The following is a 17,777-nucleotide window of genomic DNA, read 5'->3' as shown; positions in this document are numbered from 1 at the left end:
GGACTGGTCCATATTTTAAAAATTCAGCGACCAACTTAAATGAGTATGCCACCACCGTCACAGACTTCATCAGCAAATGTGTGGACGACTGCGTGCCAAAGAAAGCAGTACATATGTTCCCCAACCGGAAACCATGGCTCAATCGCGAGATTGACTCCCTGTTGAAGGACAGATCTGAGGCGTTCAAGTCAGACGACCCTGACCTACACAAGAAATCCAGGTATGACCTCTGCAAAGCCATCTGAGATGCCAAGAGAGAATATCAAACCAAGCTAGAGTCACAGACAGACTCTCGGCAGTTGTGGCAAGGACTAAACAACATAACGGGCTACAAAGCGAAGCCGAGCAGTATCTCTGGCAGCAGCGCACCCCTCCCCGATGAATTCAATGCATTCCATGCTCGGTTCGAGCAGGTAACCAACAATCCACTGTTGAGTGCCCCAACCATACCCACCATCACAGCTTCTGAAGTCAGATCGGCCTTCCTGAAAGTGAACCCTCGGAAGGTGACAGGTCCGGACGGGATCCCTGGTCATGCACTCAGAGCCTGCGCGGACCAGCTGGCAGAGGTATTCACGGACATCTTTAACCTGTCCCTACTCCACTCTGAGGTCCCCACCTGCTTCAAGAAGACCACCATCATACCGGTGCCAAAGAAGAATCAGGAAACGTGCCTCAATGACTACCGTCTGGTGGCCCTGACTTCAGTCGTAATGAAGTGCTTCGAGAGGTTGATCATGAAGCGCATCACCTCCATACTCCCAGAACGCCTTGATCCACTGCAATTCGCATACCGCTGCAACCGGTCCACATCAGACACCATTTCCCTGGCCCTACACTCATCCCTAGAGCATCTCGTCAACAAGGACTCCTACGTCAGACTCCTATTTATTGAGTACAGTTCTGCCTTCACACCATAATCCCAGCCAAGCTCATATCAAAGCTCCAAAACCTAGGACTTGGCTCCCCACTCTGCAACTGGATCTTCGGTTTTCTGACCAACAGACCACAATCAGTAAGAATGAACAACAACACCTCCTCCACAATTGTCCTCAATACTGGGGCCCCGCAAGGCTGCGTACTTAGCACCCTACTCTACTCCCTGTACATACACGACTGTGTAGCAAAATATGGTTCCAACTCCATCTACAAGTTTGCTGACGATACAACCATAGTGAGACGGATCTCGAATCACGACGAGTCAGAATACAGGAGGGAGATTGAGACCCTAGTGGAGTGGTGTAGCGACAACAATCTCTCCCTTAATGCCAGCAAAACTAAAGAGCTGGTCATTGACTTCAGGAAGCAAAGTACTGCACACACCCATGTCAGCATCAACGGGGCTGAGGTGGAGATGGTTAGCAGTTTCAAATTCCTAGGGGTGCACATCTCCAAAAATCTGTCCTGGTCCACCCACGTCGACGCTACCACCTGTTGCTCATTTTAGCCTTAGTTTAATTGCTCTTGTTCTATCACCTTTGCTCTTGAGTCGCCAGGTATCTTTCTGCTGCCGCCACGTGGTTCAAGTCGGAGTAATGATCACTAATCCAACACGCCGCTTAGTAAGAGTTAAACCAACGCACATTTATTATATGCAGCAATCAATACTTATACATTAATTCTACTACTAAGCTACTTCCTACAACTAACAGACCAATACTTAACTTTGGAAATGGCCCACCAGGTCAGGGAAACAAATGGCCTTTCGTATGGGTTCTGAGCCTGCGGGATTCAAAGCTGGTACAGGTCGATAGTCAGGAGTGCCTATCTCGTAGCGAGCGTTGGAGTAAGACTTCCTGTTTCTTGCGGCTGTTGTAGAGGGTCAGCAGAGGAGAAGAAGGGTCGATTTGAACTTGGCCCCTATTCTTATAGTCCCCAGGGGCTTCCCGCCTCTCGGGGCGGACCTTGTACCTGGTTCCAAGTGATTGGACTTTGTCCCAATCACTTGGTTTGATATTCTCCAATGCTGGAGCGATTCCTTGATCGATGGGCGGTTTCGAGGTGGTCATTCACCTCTCTTTGTGTAAGTTCCTGCTGGCACCGAAAAGTCTGGGTTGGCTTTGTGTGTCTAATTTGGAGCATATTGTTCCCGGGGATTGCTAATTAGTATGCAGATGGCTGGTGTGTTGTTGTGTTGATGGCTGCAGGTATCGATTCTGTCTGGCCTCCCCAGAGGCGAATACACAGTTTTGCCTGCAGCTGCCTGTTTGAGTCCTGTCGGCTGATTTTCCCATCAGCCTCTTCCGTTCGCCATTTTAAATCGGGGTTTGGCCATTCTAATCGGGAGTTAGCCATTTTAACCGGCTACATACCAAGAAAGTACAACAGCGCCTATACTTCCTCAGGAAACTAAGGAAATTTGGCATGTCCACATTAACCCTTACCAACTTTTACAGATGCATTATAGAAAGCATCCTATCGGGCTGCATCACAGCCTGGTATGGCAACTGCTCGGCCCAGGGCCGCAAGAAACTTCAGAGAGTCGTGAACACCGCCCAGTCCATCACACAAACCTGCCTCCCATCTATTGTCTCCATCTACACCTCTCACTGCCTGGGGAAAGTGGGCAGCATAATCAAAGAACCCTCCCAGCCGGCTTAAGCACTCTTCCAACTTCTTCCATCAGGCAGGAGATACAGAAGTCTGAGAGCACGCACGATCAGACTCAAAAACAGCTTCTTCCCCACTGTCACCAGACTCCTAAATGACCCTCTTATGGACTTATTTCATTAACACTACACCCTGTATGCTTCACCCGATGCCAGTGCTTATGTAGATACATTGTGGACCTTGTGTTGCCCTATTCTGTATTTTCTTTCATTTCCTTTTCTTCCCATGTACTTAATGATCTGTTGAGCTGCTCGCAGAAAAATACTTTTCACTGTACCTCGGTACACGTGACAATAAACAAATCCAATCCAATCTAATCCAAAAACCATACTTTTTTGGAATGAAAGAGAAAATCAAACTTCTTGGAGACAACTTTAGGAATGAGGGACCGCCTTGAAGTAAGGGGTGGGAGAGAAATGAGAATACCAATAGATTAAGGAAGACCAAAGATGGAGCGAATGAAGGGTCTGTTTTTTGATTTGAGGAACAAGGGCGGGATTCTCCGACCCTCCGCGTCGGAATCGCGCCCGGCGCGGGGGCGGAGCATAGCTGTTCACGCCGGAAATCCGGCACGACGGTCGGGAGCCGTTGGAAGAGGCCCCTGTAACAATTCTCCGTGGTCGATCGCCGAGTTCCTGCCGGTGTGGTTCCACCCGGTGGTGGTGGTCCTAGTGGGGGCCTGGGGGAATCTGACTCCGGGGGGGGAGGGGGGGGGGGTCCTCAGTGGTGGCCAGGCCCGTGATTGGGGGGAACCTACTTTCCTCCGCGCGGGCCCGCTTGCGGCCGCCGTGCATATGCGCGACCGCATGGTCTGGACAGCAGGACCCCGCTGGCAGCCAGAGCTGCAGGATGCACTCCAGGGCCCTGCTAGCCCCCTGGAAGACAGGGAATCACCCCGAACTTTCGAGGAAAAAGTCCGGAGTGATTCTCGCCCGTTTTCCAGCGGGCGTGGGGACTTAGTCCCCCAAAGGGAGAATCTCGCCCAAGGTATCTGAAGAATCTGAATCTTTAGAAAGTGTTGAAAGAAGGTTTTTATTGCCGACTACATTGTAATTTAAGAAGAAGATTTGAAGAGTTAACGGCGTGCAATGAAGGAAGTTGATGCCTGCAGGACCTCCTTGTGAGTAAAAGAATGGACAGGGTGGAATGTTGAGTAAACAAGAAACTGAAATGGAACAGAGTGAATGTGAGGGCAGAGTCGTGGGGAATGATGAAGATGAAGTAAAAAATAAGTTAGAGGATGAGCCATCAACTATCCACGGACAGATCAATTACAGGGAGAATTAGAGAGCTAGGAACATAACTTTGGAGTGAGGCTAAAGTTAGAAGGTCCAGATTCATCAACATTTTCATGAGCTGTAGTCTGTACGTGAGAAACTGAAGCAAGATGATCACCAGTGAAACACAAAGCCTGAACTGTACTGACAATCTCTCACTTAAAGGTGATGGGAGGAAATCAATGTCAGCAAAACTAAGGAGCTGGTCAGTGACTTCAGGAAGCAAAGTATCGTACACACCCCTGTCTGCAATGGTGCCAAGGTGGAGACGGTTGACAGCTTCAAATTCCTAGATGTACACATCACCAACAATCTGTCCTAGTGCACCTACATCAATGCTACAACCAAGAAAGCACAACAGCGCCTATACTTCCTCAGGAAACTAAGGAAATTCAGCATGTCCACATTGACTCACCAATTTTTTACAGGTGCACCATAGAAAGCATCCTATCTGGTTTCATCACAGCCTGGTATGGAAACTGCTTGGCCCAAGACCGCAAGAAACTACAGAGAGTTGTGAACACCACTCAGTCCATTAGACGAACATGCCTCCCATCCACTGACTGTCTACACCTCCAGATGCCTTGGGAAAGCGGGCAGCATAATCAAAGACCCCTCCCACCCGTTATTCACTCTTCCAGCTTCTTCCATCCGACAGAAGATACAAAAGTCTGAGAACACACACCAATAGATTCAAAAAACAGCTTCTTCCCCGCTGTTACCAGTCTCCTGAGTGGCCCTCTTATGGACTGAACTGATCTTTCTACACATCTTCTCTACAATTGTCACACTATATTCGGTAAGCATCACCCGGGGCGGGATTCTCCCATCCCGCGGCAGAGTGTCCACGCCGTCATAAATGGCGTCGCTTTTTACGACAGCGTGAACGGGCCGCTGCCAGGAGTAATTCTGGCCCCTACAGGGGACCAGCACGGCGCTGGAGTGGTTCACACCGCTCCAGCTGCCGATCCCGGCGCGAAGTGTGTGCCGCGGGATCCGCGCATGCGCAGTGGCGCCGGCACCAACACGCGCATGCACGGTGGCCTCCTTGAATGCACCGGCCCCGACGCAACACGGCGCAGGAGTACAGGGGCCGGCACGTAGGAAAAGAGGCCGGGGGACAGAGAGGCCAGCCTGCCGATCGGTGGGCCCCGATCACGGGCTCGGCCGTATCGGAGGACCCCACAGGCCGCCACCCGACCCTTGCACGCAGAGTTCCCGCTGACTGCGAGCAGGTGTGAACGTGCCGGCGGGAATCAGCGGTTTAACTGCGGCCGCTCGGCCCATTCCGGGCCGAGAATCGGTGGACCGGCTGAGTAGAGCGGTCCGCGACCTGCCCCGGGCTGAGAGAGTCCCGTCCCCGGTGTCTATATTTGTGTATTTATTATATGTTCTATGTTTTGTGAGTGATCTGCCTGGACTGTACACAGAACAATCCTTTTCACTGTACCTCAGTGCATGTGACAATAAATCTAAATCTAAAATTCAGCCAGAACTAGCAAAGTAATGGATAATTTCAGATTTGATGGTCATTCCCTAATTCTCTGAAGCACCAATGTGAAGGCAAAGGGACAGTGGTTACTCAGGAGAGAATCACCATTCTTCCAGATAGGGTAAATAAGGACGTTTCCAACAAGGAAAAATGGAATTAAAACAGGAAATGTTGGGAAAGTTCAGCAGGTTTGGCTGCATCAGTGGAGAGAGCAATAGAGTTAATATTGCGAGTCCCCATTACTCTTCTTCAGAGCTGGAGAAATGGAGTTGGAATTGGAAGACTGTGGTTGCTGTTCCGGGAGGGCCTGAAAGTACACATCTTAAAGTGGGAGGGAATCAATAGGACTGGTGTCTGGAGAGTGTGGGATCAATAAGAACGGCTGAACAAAACGGAAGAATGTTGAGGAGGGTATGTCCTTCACATCTGCCTACTTCTGCAAATGTTAACTACAGTGAATTTCAGAGAGGATTAATAAACTCAAATTATTAAGAGTAATCAAATAGATCAAACCACTCAGCATTGAAATATGGGATTCCAAATGGAGGCTCATTATATATTCAGAAGTTTCAAAGAATGACAGTGAAGTGGTAACAGATTCAGTGAAATTCTCAGCAACAATCAAGTGGGCAGGCAGATTGAGAAATCAGCCAGATGAGTGCTACATTTGAGGTGTCGCTTTCGGTTTTCTCTTTCAAGTTTAATGATTGTTGGTCTAATGGTTTGTTCCTTTGTAGGTCTGGGAATGTTAGCCAATCAATATACAGACGACAAAGAAAGAGGCAAATACATGGGGATAGCGCTGGGAGGCGTAGCTTTGGGGGTGACAAGTAAGTAATTTGGACTTTGCACTTCAATCGAACCATGTACTGCTATACTTATGTGGAAAAAAACCCACAAAATGTTCCAGCAGCTGCTTCCATTGGCTCTGATCAACCTTTAAGGATGCGCAGGAGAAAGGCACCACCTTGATCCACCTGTTGAGATACTGGCCGGAATACTCCGGCTGTTCGCTGGTAGCAGGATTCTCTGTTCCCATCGGAAGCACATAGCCGCCCGTGGGTTTCCAGGTGGTGTGGGGTGGCTTCAATGGGAAATCCCACTGACAAGTGGCAGGGTAGAGAATCCTGCCACCAGTGACCAGGGTGCCAAATTCTCCATCCTCACTCGCACTGATTGTGGGGTGGACTTGCAACGGAGAATCCAGCCCACTGTTCTGAACAAAAGTGTTGGAGCAGGGAGGAGAAACCATCTTGGTTCACTTCTCATTCATTTGCCAAGCGTGAATTCTCAGGGGCACTGACAGAGCAACACACAAGACTGAATACCGTTTTGTTGGTCGACTGATGTTTATAGCTGGTACTTCATATATTTAGTATGGATTAATTCCAATGATTTCATTGCTTGCAGTTGGAGCACCGTTTGGAAGTGTGATGTATCACTTTGCAGGAAAGTCATCTCCCTTTCTGATTTTGGCAGCCCTGGTTTTATTTGACGGAGGTGAGTAAAATTTTGTTAAAGATTTGGGGCGGCACTGATGCCTCACGGCACCGAGGACCTGGGTTCTGGCCCTGGGTCACTGTCCGTGTGGAGTTTGCACATTCTCCCCGTGTCTGCGTGGGTCTCACCCCCACAACCCACAGATGTGCAGCACGGTCGATGGATTCTCCGCACCCCCCCTCCCATCCCACCTTCTGCAGAATTACCGATTGAAGGGGACAGCGAGATAGCTTGCTCTCACAACTGTCTCTGGCAGATTTTCTCTCACAGTGTGAAAGGGACTGAACTCCATCCGAGGGCCTTCTCAATGCCATGGCTGGGGTAGAAACTCACTGATCCTAGTTAATTGTATCACAGCGTGTCTACTGAGAAATCTCTTGTGAGAGTGAGCAATATGGTAGGGGATTACATCAGTACACATGTGATATGGGAGAAACAAGAATCACATTAGGCAATCACATTACGTTGACAATTTGCCTACACATCAGGTGGAGGCAGGAACCACCCAGGCAAGACAGCAGTCGGAGGGCTGCTGGAACCCTGGACCCAGCTGGATCCCAGCCTGATACTGAGCCTCTGGAACATGGTTACGCGGAGCTGATGCAGACGTTTGGGAGCGCTCGGGACATTCAGACGGAGATGTCAGCGAAACTCCAGCAGGTCCATAGCCGCTTGGAGGTGTCCCAGAGGCTACGGGTACAGGAAATGGCATCAGCAATGTGTGGCGCTGCTGCCTCCCACAGTGTTCAAGCACAGTGTCCAGGCATCTAGGTGTGATTGGGATGCAAGGCAATGACTCCCAAATGCTTCATGGCCCGCCTAGCCATGGGAATCCAGTTGGATTGTGTGAAGTGCTCTCCTAACCACGATTGCCAATTCCCTATTAGCAACAGCCTTCAGCCCCGTGGCCAGAGTCCTCAGCAGTCAGGTGGGGGGGGGGAAGGGGGGAGGGGGGAGGGGGGGAAATGAGTGGTCAGTGGGGCAGACGGGCAGGGACAAGGGTCGCTCTTGGAATGGGTAAACATGATGCATGGTGGTGTCACGAGCGGTTGTCCCTCCCAGCGCCTCCCCCCCACCCTCCCATGGTGGTCCACCCCTGAGAAGGGTCCCCCACCCGAGGGTTCCCCACTCCCCACCGAGCACTGGGGTGGCGAATCCAGCACCCTGGACTCTATACGTGTGAGCAAAGGTAGCTACTCCCCCACCCCCTCCCCTCCCCGGCCCCTGTTGGCGTGGTCGGCTGCTCGCAGCGCTAGTTGATGTATCTCTGTGCCTATTCGGAACCTTGGATATCCGTTATCCCTTCCCAGTTCCCAAATAACAGAGGTCAAGTCTGTGCTTTTTGGCAAAGTCCACTGAAACTTTATTTTGTCAGCTGTAGTGCCCGCTGGTAAACTTTATTTGTCAATACAAAATTAGGTCAGATTGATTGTCTTTAGCGAATACAGTAGTTGAGTTTTCATTCAATTACAAATCGTGGTAATTCTTCAAATCATAATGCACAGTATAAAATGACTGAGTGATTTAAACAAAAGAAAGATGGCGATTTAGCAAAAGCAGAGAAGCCCTTCCACCAGGTTCCTGATTTTCAAAAGGAGTACTAATTGGTGCTAGCGTGACTACTTGCTGGTACCGCTGAATGTCGTGAGGCCGTTGGATATGGGGTGGCTCTCGTTAATTGTATGGAAATGCGGGTTTAAGTGGTGATAATTGGGTTCTCGCCATTCTATGGCAAGATCCCGATTTCCCCTAAGGGAGCGGGCCGGTTGTATCGCAAACTGTTTGGCATCTGGCGCAGTTCATGTTTTCGGCCTCTCCCACTATTCACTGGCCTCGTTTCGCTCGAGCGAGACCATTAAGAGGCCGGAGAATCGCGCCCTAAATTTCATAACCAGAGAAATAAAATGCGAGAAAACTAATCAGAAATGAAATGAAAATCACTTATTGTCACAAGTAGGCTTCAAATGAAGTTACTGTGAAAACCCCCTCGTCACCACATTCCGGCGCATGTTCGGGGAGGCTGGTACGGGAATTGAACCGTGCTGCTGGCCTGCCTTGGTCTGCTTTAAAAGCCAGCGATTTAGCCCAGTGTGCTAAACTAGCCCCGAGAAGGGATAATGCCACAGCATCTCGCACCAGGCAAAATCAATCAGGAATACATTTTGACTAAAAACTGTCTTAAATATCTTGACCAATTTGCTTTCGTTGTTAAATTTCTGCCCTTACTTTCCCTAGTTCTCCAGCTCTACATTCTTCAACCCACTAAGATTGTTACAGAAGTAAGTAATCTTTGCTCTGCTTCATGACCAATTTACAATTCTGTAGAGCTGCTCATAACAAAACCTTACATTCATATATCACCTGGAAATGATTAAAATGTCCCAAAGTTCTTCACAGGAGAGTAACCAGACAAGATTCAACACCAAGCTGCCAAAAGAAATATTCACTCATTGGTCAAAGGGATGAGTTTTAAGCACTGCCTTTCATCCATAGAAACCCTGCAGTGCAGAAGGAGGCCATTCAGCCCATTGAATCCACTCCCCCGCCCTAACCCTGTAACCCTGCATATTGATCATGGTCAATCCACCTGATCTGCATATCTCAAGGAGAAGAAGAGGGGCAGAGAGATTTAGGGAGGGAATTCCAGAGCTTATGGTCTGTCGAGCTGAAGGCACAGCTGCCAATGATGGGGTAAAGGAAAATGGCAATGCATAAGAAGGTAGAATTGGAGGAACACAGAGTTCTGGATTGTTTTGCAGCTCAAAGGGATTATAGAGATAGGTTGGGAAAAGCCAGGGAGAGACAGTAACACAAGGATAAGAATTAATAATCTGAGTTGCTGCTGGATCAGTAGATTCGTCAAAGACCGCAAGCGTGAAAGGGTGTCACATTAAATGAACTTCTGAGAGGGCTTAATAAGAAAGGAAAAGGTGAGTGCCACAAAACAAAAAAAAGAAAATAATTGAGGGGGAAGAGTCTGAAGGCCGTGTAATAAGGAAGGATTTTGAAGGCTGTGAAGGTGATTAAAGAGTAAGCATTAAAGAGTAATTTTGAAAGACCATTCTAATGGGCAGGATTGCAGTGTAGAAGAAAGAAAGTGGAAATGGCAGAGAAACGAAACCTTGAACAGAAGTTAAATGAATGGGCAACAAGGTGGTAGATGGAGTATAATGTAGAGATGCGTGAAGTTATTCACTTTGGTCGTATGAATGGAAAAGAAAGGCATTTTAAAAGTGCAAAAGTTGTAAGTGTTGATGTTCAAAGAGACTGGGGTGTGCTTTTACAAGGAACGTAAAAAGTTAACACACAGGTGCAGAAAACAATTAGGAAGGCAATTGGCACATTGGCCAGTTTTCGCGAAGGTATTGGAGAATAAAGACATCTTGCTGCAGCTGTGCAGGGTTTTTGACCACATCTGGCAATCGCATTGCGAGGCAATCGCATTGAAAACTGCAGAATTCTGAGGAGATTTGAAAGGGTTGATGCTGAGAGAGTGTTTTTGTCGGTTGGGGGTCACAGGTCACAGTCTCAGGATAAGGGGCCAAACATTTAGCACTGAGATGAGGAGAAATGACTTTGCTCAAAGGGTTGTGAATCTTTGTCATTCCCCAGAGGGTTGCAGCTGCTCCATTATTCACAGACTGATCTCACATTTTCTGTCTGTTCTCCTCAAACAACTAACTGTCTGACATCCTGAATTGGAAAGGTATCTGAGTAGTAGAGTTGAAATTGAACTGAGGAGGTCAGCGAACAAAGAAAAGTACAGCACAGGAACAGGCCCTTCAGCCCTCCAAGCCTGTGCCGACCATGCTGCCCATCTAACCGAAAACATTCTACACTTTCGGGGTCCGTATCCCTCTATTTCCATCCTATTCATGTATTTGCCAAGACACCCCTTAAACTCACTATCGTCCCTGCTTCCACCACCTCCTCCGCCAGCGAGTTCCAGACACCCACTACCTTCTGTGTAAAAAACTTCCCTTGCACATCTTCTCTAAACTTTGCCCCTCGCACCTTCAATCTATAGCCCCGAGTAATTGAATCTTCCAACCTGGGAAAATGGTTCTGACGATCCACTCTGTCCATGCCCCTCATAATTTTGTAGACTTCTATCAGGTCGCCCCTCAACCTCCATCGTTCCAGTGAGAACAAACCGTGTTTATCCAACCTCTCCTCATAGCTAATGCCCTCCATACCAGGCAACATCCTGGTAAACCTCTTCTGTATCCTCTCTAAAGCCTCCACATCCTTCTGATAGTGTGGCATCCAGAATTGAACAGTATAGTTCAATTTTTTTGCCTAACTAAGGTTCTATAGAGCTGCAGCATGACTTGACAATTTATATACTCAGTGCCCCAGCCGATGATGAAAGTATGCCCTATGCCTTCTTGACTACCTTCTCGACCTGTGTTGCCCTTTCAATGAATGTGGACCTGTACACCCAGATCCCTCTACCTGTCAATACTCTTAAGGGTTCTGCCATTTACTGTATATTTCCCACCTGAATTAGACCTTTCAAAATGCATTACCTCACATTTGTCCGGATTAAACTCCATCTGCCATCTCTCCGCCCAGGTCTCCAACTGATCAATATCCTGCTGGATCCTCTAACTGTCCTCATTGCTATCCGCAATTCCACCAACCTTTGTGTCGTCCGCAAACTTGCGAATCAGAAGTCACATTTTCCTCCAAACCATTTATATTCATCCAATTCTATTTTCGAACTGATTCAGGAATTAACAGTTTCATTGAAAGATGCTTTTATGATTTCAACAAGAAATCCATTATTTCGGCCTTAGGACTTGCTGTCACCTCTTAATGTTTGTTTTTCATTGTAAACAATTAACTACATTGGCACCTGGGTCTCCGTGATCAGAATCCAAACTCGCCCCTCATGCTGAATTTCTTCAATGGCCTAAGGGCTTTTTGGCAGCTTGCCTCACTACTGCCTCTTTTAATTTGGTTACAGAGTCAGAAAGGATCATCCCTACTTGAACTGTTACGAGACCCCTACATTTTGGTCGCTGTCGGTAAGCGAATACATTATATCAGGCGGAGTTGACGTCTTCTTCAGAGTTACGACAAATATTTGTTTGACTGGCAATTGTGTATTGGGGAGTTTGGGTTCGAAGATGCTCTGCATAATCCCTCATTGGCTAACATATCCTGAATATTCATGAGTTTGTAAGGCAGTAAGGGTTTTTTTTATATCAGTGCCACAGACCATGTGCATTTTCAAATCTATTCTTTCACGGGACGTTAGATTTGCCATCCCTAATCACCCTTGAACTGAGTGACTTGCTGGGCTATTTCAGAGGGCAGTTAAAGAGTCAACCACATTGCTGTGGTCTGGAGTCACATGTAGTCCAGACCGGGTAGGGACGGCAGATTTCCCTCCCCAAAGGCATAACTGAACCAGGGGCGAAATTCTCCGTTATCGGCGGAAAGTCCGCCGGTCGGCGCAAAAAACGGCGCAAATCCGACTTGCGTCACGTCGGAAAAATGGGTCGAAAGTCTCCGGCCCGAAATGGGCTAGCAGCGACGTAACGGGATCCGCGCTTGCGCAGTGGTTCACGCCGTGCATCGTCATACGCGCCGCACGGCGTGACGGCCGCGCTGCTCCCCCTCACCCGACCGGAACACCCGACCGGAACACCCGACTGGATGGCTGGCCGCCGCTCAGCCCCGAGGTTCGAGTCACGGGATGTGGAGGCGCTCCTGGACGCGGTGGAGCAGAGGAGGGACGCCCTGTATCCCGGGCATGGCCGCAGAGTTGCCCCACGCCACAGCCGGCGTCTGTGGAGGGAAGTGGCAGAGGCCGTCACCGCTGCGGCCCTGACACCACGGACAGGCACCCAGTGCCACAAGAAGGTGAACGACCTCGTCAGAGCAGGCAGGGTGAGCCTCCCCATATCCCCGCTCCCCCATATCTCCCCCTCCCCCATATTCCCCCCTCCCCCATATTCCCCCCTCCCCCATATCCCCCCTCCCCCATATCCCCCTTCCCCCATATCCCCCCTCCCCCATATCCCCCCTTCTCCCATATCCCCCCTCCCCCATATCCCCCCTCCCCCATATCCCCCCTCCCCCATATCCCCCCTCCCCCATATCCCCCTTTCCCCCATATCCCCCCTCCCCCATATCCCCCCTCCCCCATATCCCCCATATCCCCAAGTGAATCCAGCCCGAACCTTAACCTCTTAAATGCACGCGCAACCGATGGCGTGCATTCATATGCCACCCGCCCCCCCCCCCCCCACAGGATAAGCGCGCACACAACAATAGGGAGCATGTGAGGACTGGAGGAGGCCCCGCTGATGAGAGGCCACTGACCGAACACGAGGAAAGGGCCCTGGAACTGGCTGGCGGACCTGACGACCGGGAGGTTGCTGATGCAGAGGTCGGGGGCGAAGTAGCAAGTGAGCCACCGACAGTCCGTCCCCATATCCCCCCTCCCCTATATCCCCCTCCCCCATATCACCTGATCACTGCCTGATGTCTAACCATGCATCTTCATTGTGTATCGCAGGACCAAACGTCCAGGCACCCATCCCCGCAGATGCAGACCGCCCGCAGGATGCCCCTCGGAGGCCACGGGAGACAGAGAGACCCGGACCCTCCAGCATGCGACGCCCGCAGGATGCCCCTCGGAGGCCACGGGAGACGGAGAGACACGAACCCTCCAGCATGAGACGCCCGCAGGATGCCCCTCGGAGGCCACGGGAGACGGAGAGACCCGGACCCTCCAGCATGCGACGCCCGCAGGATGCCCCTCGGAGGCCACGGGAGACAGAGACCCGGACCCTCCAGCATGCGACGCCCGCAGGATGCCCCTCGCACACCACGGGAGACGGAGAGACACGGACCCTCCAGCATGCGACGCCCGCAGGATGCCCCTCGCACACCACGGGAGACGGAGAGACCTGGAGCAACAGGGAGACGACACCCCCGTCATGTGCGGGAGCGACCACCCAGCGACGAGGGGGGCAGCCACAGGCCCCCGTCACATCCGAGCCAGGACACCACTACCCAGGACACCACTACCCAGGACACCACTACCCAGGACACCACTACCCAGGACACCACTACCCGGGACACCACTACCCGGGACAGCACTGCCCAGGACACCCCTACCCGGGACAGCACTACCCAGGAAGACGAAATACCGGACAGTGACTCAGAGTGGATGGGTGGAGGCGAACCCCCACCCCAAAGTGCCATGGACTCAGAGTGGGATGAAGAGCACGACACAACGCCACTGCTGTCACCAACACCCTCCACCATCGCAGAAACACTCACCTCGATTGGGCACTTTAGTGATGAGGCGTCTGGTACACTCACTGGTGCGCACAACACAGCCGTCCCGGTACAGCAGGTGGAGGTAGGAGCAGCAGAGGGGCCGGGCGGTCGGAGGGCAGCCCAGCCCAAGCGAACATCTGCCGCCCAGATGGATCCCGGGTTCCTGGAGTTACCACACCCACACATAGATCCGATGCAACCACCGACCCGGAGACGAGCGAAGAGGGTGACGGGTGGCTTGCGGCGGCTGCAGTCGCAGGCGGAGGAGTCCACTCGCGTCCAGGAGCTGGGAGTGGTGCCGGTCATGCGTTCCACCCAGGCTGACACCGCACGGGTGGCGTCCGCGGTGGAGGCAATGGGTGCGACGGTGTCAGACATCGGGAACAGTTTGCGAGGCCTGGGGCTTTCCGTGCAGGTGGCGTCTGTGGCCCAGGAAATGGCTGCCCTCTCACAGGAGGCCATGAGCCAGTGCCGGCGCCAGATGGCAGAGGCGCTCAACGCCATAGCCCAGTCTCTGCAGGCCATGGCCCAGTCTCAGCAGGCCATGGCCCAGTCTCAGCAGGCCAAGTCCCAGTCTCAGCAGGCCATTGCCCAGTCTCTGCAGGCCATCGCTGAGGGCATCGGCGCCAGTGGCCATGTGCGAGCCGGCGTCGCACTGTCACAGACAGGGTTTGCCAACCCCCTGGGCTCCATGGCTGCAAACCTGCAGACCCCTGTCGATACCAGCACGGGCCTCCAGGACTGGCAGCGCCAGATGTCGGGGGGGCGTCCGTTCGCATCCCCCACCCATGTAGAGGCCTGGGGGCCATCGGGCACCCCGAGGGAGGAGGAGGTGGTGTGGTCCGTCCCGGCTCCCCCTGTAGGGGAGGTCCCGGTACACCGCGACACCTCGGACTCCCCCCATTCCGTCCCAGGTGCATCGGGTGGGCAACGGGCAGGACAGGCTGGCAGCTCGCCATCCCAGTCGCCCGGGCCGCAGCCTGGCCCATCTAGGCCAGGACACCCCAGGAAACGGCCGCCAAAGGGATCCAGTGTCAGAGGGCAGGAATCACAGGAGTCCACCTCCAGTTCTGCTGTACCGTCTGGGGAACCACGTAGACGTAGTCAAAGGGCCCGTAAGGCCAAACAATTAGACACTGAGTAAGTTGGCATGGGTGCAGGGCACAGATGAGTTTTAGGGGCTAGGGCACGTGCATGAACTCCTTTGGTTATTAAAGTCAATGTTACACCTACAGAAGCTGCCTTTGTGCTCTGTCCAAAGCGTGCGGGGGTGTCATGTACGTTGAGCGCAAGTGTGTGTGTGAGGGGTGGTCTTACCTCAGCCCCAGGTGAGTCTGCCCCCTTCCCCCTGGGCCGCCATCAACATCCCCCGGGCAGAGGACGGGACCGTGCGCTGCAGTGTCACAGCCGCATGCAGGGATGGTCCGGGTGGATGGTGGTACTGTGGCCATGGGTCAGACATAGTCCAACGATGTAGAGCCAGGAGCTCACCGCAGGGCGGGTTGTCATCATCCTCCATGGCCTGCAATAGACACGCGTCCACACGCAACTGTGTGAGCCCGGCCCGTTGTGCCGCAGGTGGATCGGCAATGGGGGGGTGGTGTGCATGCGGGTGGGGTGGGTGGGGTTGGGGAGGGAGGTGAGGGTGCTGGGTGGGTGGATGGGTGGGGGGTGTGGGTGGTCGGCTGTTGCCATGGTGTGCGGTCTGTGGCCATACTACCCGATTCCCACGCCCATCTAGTCAGTGAAGTGGGCGGCTATCAGTCTGTCCCGTGCCCGCTGGGCCAGCCGGTAACGGTGGACAGCCACCCGCCTGTGTCTACCCAGTCTGCCCTGACCATTACCCCCATCCCCCTCATCTGGGGAGGACTGCGCCTCTTCCTGCTGCTCCTCCACTCCGCCCTCCTCTGCCTGCGGCACATGGCCCCTCTGCTGGGCTATGTTGTGCAGGACGCAGCACACCACAATGATGCGGCCGACCCTATCTGACCGATACTGGAGGGCGCCCCCAGAGAGGTCCAGGGACCTGAAACGCATCTTCAGCACGCCAAAGCACCTCTCCATCACTCCCCTTGTCGCTACATGGGCATCATTGTAGCGGTTCTCCGCCTCATTGCGTGGCCTCCGTATAGGCGTCATCAGCCACGATCGCAATGGGTAGCCCCTGTCGCCCAGCAACCAGCCCCTCAGCCGAGGATGGCGTCCCTCGTACATGCCGGGGATGGATGACCGCGACAACACGTATGAGTCATGTACACTGCCTGGGTAACGGGCGCAGATGTGCAGGATCATCATGCGGTGGTCGCAGACCACCTGTATGTTCATCGAATAGGTCCCCTTCCTATTGGTGAACACGGCCCTGTTATCTCCTCAGGAACAAAGAACAAAGAAATGTACAGCACAGGAACAGGCCCTTCGGCCCTCCAAGCCCGTGCCGACCATACTGCCAGACTAAACTACAATCTTCTACACTTCCTGGGTCCGTATCCTTCTATTCCCATCCTATTCATATATTTGTCAAGATGCCCCTTAAATGTCCCTATCGTCCCTGCCTCCACTACCTCCTCCGGTAGTGAGTTCCAGGCACCCACTACCCTCTGCGTAAAAAACTTGCCTCGTACATCTACTCTAAACCTTGCCCCTCTCGCCTTAAACCTGTGCCCCCTAGTAATTGACCCCTCTACCCTGGGGAAAAGCCTCTGACTATCCACTCTGTCTATGCCCCTCATAATTTTGTATACCTCTATCAGGTCGCCCCTCAACCTCCTTCGTTCCAGTGAGAACAAACCGAGTTTATTCAATCGCTCCTCATAGCTTATGCCCTCCATACCAGGCAACATTCTGGTAAATCTCTTCTGCACCCTCTCTAAAGCCTCCACATCCTTCTGGTAGTGTGGCGACCAGAATTGAACACTATACTCCAAGTGTGGCCTAACTAAGGTTCTATACAGCTGCAACATGACTTGCCAATTCTTATACTCAATGCCCCGGCCAATGAAGGCAAGCATGCCGTATGCCTTCTTGACTACCTTCTCCACCTGTGTTGCCCCTTTCAATGACCTGTGGACCTGTACTCCTAGATCTCTTTGACTTTCAATACTCTTGAGGGTTCTACCATTCACTGTATATTCCCTACCTGCATTAGCCCTTCCAAAATGCATTACCTCACATTTGTCCGGATTAAACTCCATCTGCCATCTCTCCGCCCAAGTCTCCAGACAATCTAAATCCTGCTGTATCCTCAGACAGTCCTCATCGCTATCCGCAATTCCACCAACCTTTGTGTCGTCTGCAAACTTACTAATCAGACCAGTTACATTTTCCTCCAAATCATTTATATATACTACAAAGAGCAAAGGTCCCAGCAATGATCCCTGTGGAACACCACTGGTCACAGCCCTCCAATTAGAAAAGCATCCCTCCATTGCTACCCTCTGCCTTCTATGGCCTAGCCAGTTCTGTATCCACCTTGCCAGTTCACCCCTGATCCCGTGTGACTTCACCTTTTGTACTAGTCTACCATGAGGGACCTTGTCAAAGGCCTTACTGAAGTCCATATAGACAACATCTACTGCCCTACCTGCATCAATCATCTTAGT

General features: G+C 51.9%; 1 protein-coding gene across 2 annotated transcripts in view; it reads left to right on the top strand.

Moving 5' to 3' along the window:
* LOC140396892 (chromaffin granule amine transporter) overlaps window positions 1-17,777 on the top strand; it is a 60,068-nt gene that overhangs the window by 21,462 nt on the left and 20,829 nt on the right. For both annotated transcript variants that reach the window (XM_072485736.1, XM_072485737.1), the window contains 4 exons: window positions 6,117-6,209; window positions 6,790-6,879; window positions 9,115-9,158; window positions 11,849-11,909. In XM_072485736.1, the coding sequence (XP_072341837.1) occupies window positions 6,117-6,209; window positions 6,790-6,879; window positions 9,115-9,158; window positions 11,849-11,909 (288 nt within the window). The remainder of the gene's footprint in view (window positions 1-6,116; window positions 6,210-6,789; window positions 6,880-9,114; window positions 9,159-11,848; window positions 11,910-17,777) is intronic.

Source organism: Scyliorhinus torazame, chromosome 20, assembly GCF_047496885.1.
Source record: "Scyliorhinus torazame isolate Kashiwa2021f chromosome 20, sScyTor2.1, whole genome shotgun sequence".
NCBI classification, from domain to species: Eukaryota; Metazoa; Chordata; class Chondrichthyes; order Carcharhiniformes; family Scyliorhinidae; genus Scyliorhinus; species Scyliorhinus torazame.
Note: the sequence above shows the minus strand (reverse complement) of the source record. Positions and strands in the feature narration are given on the sequence as shown.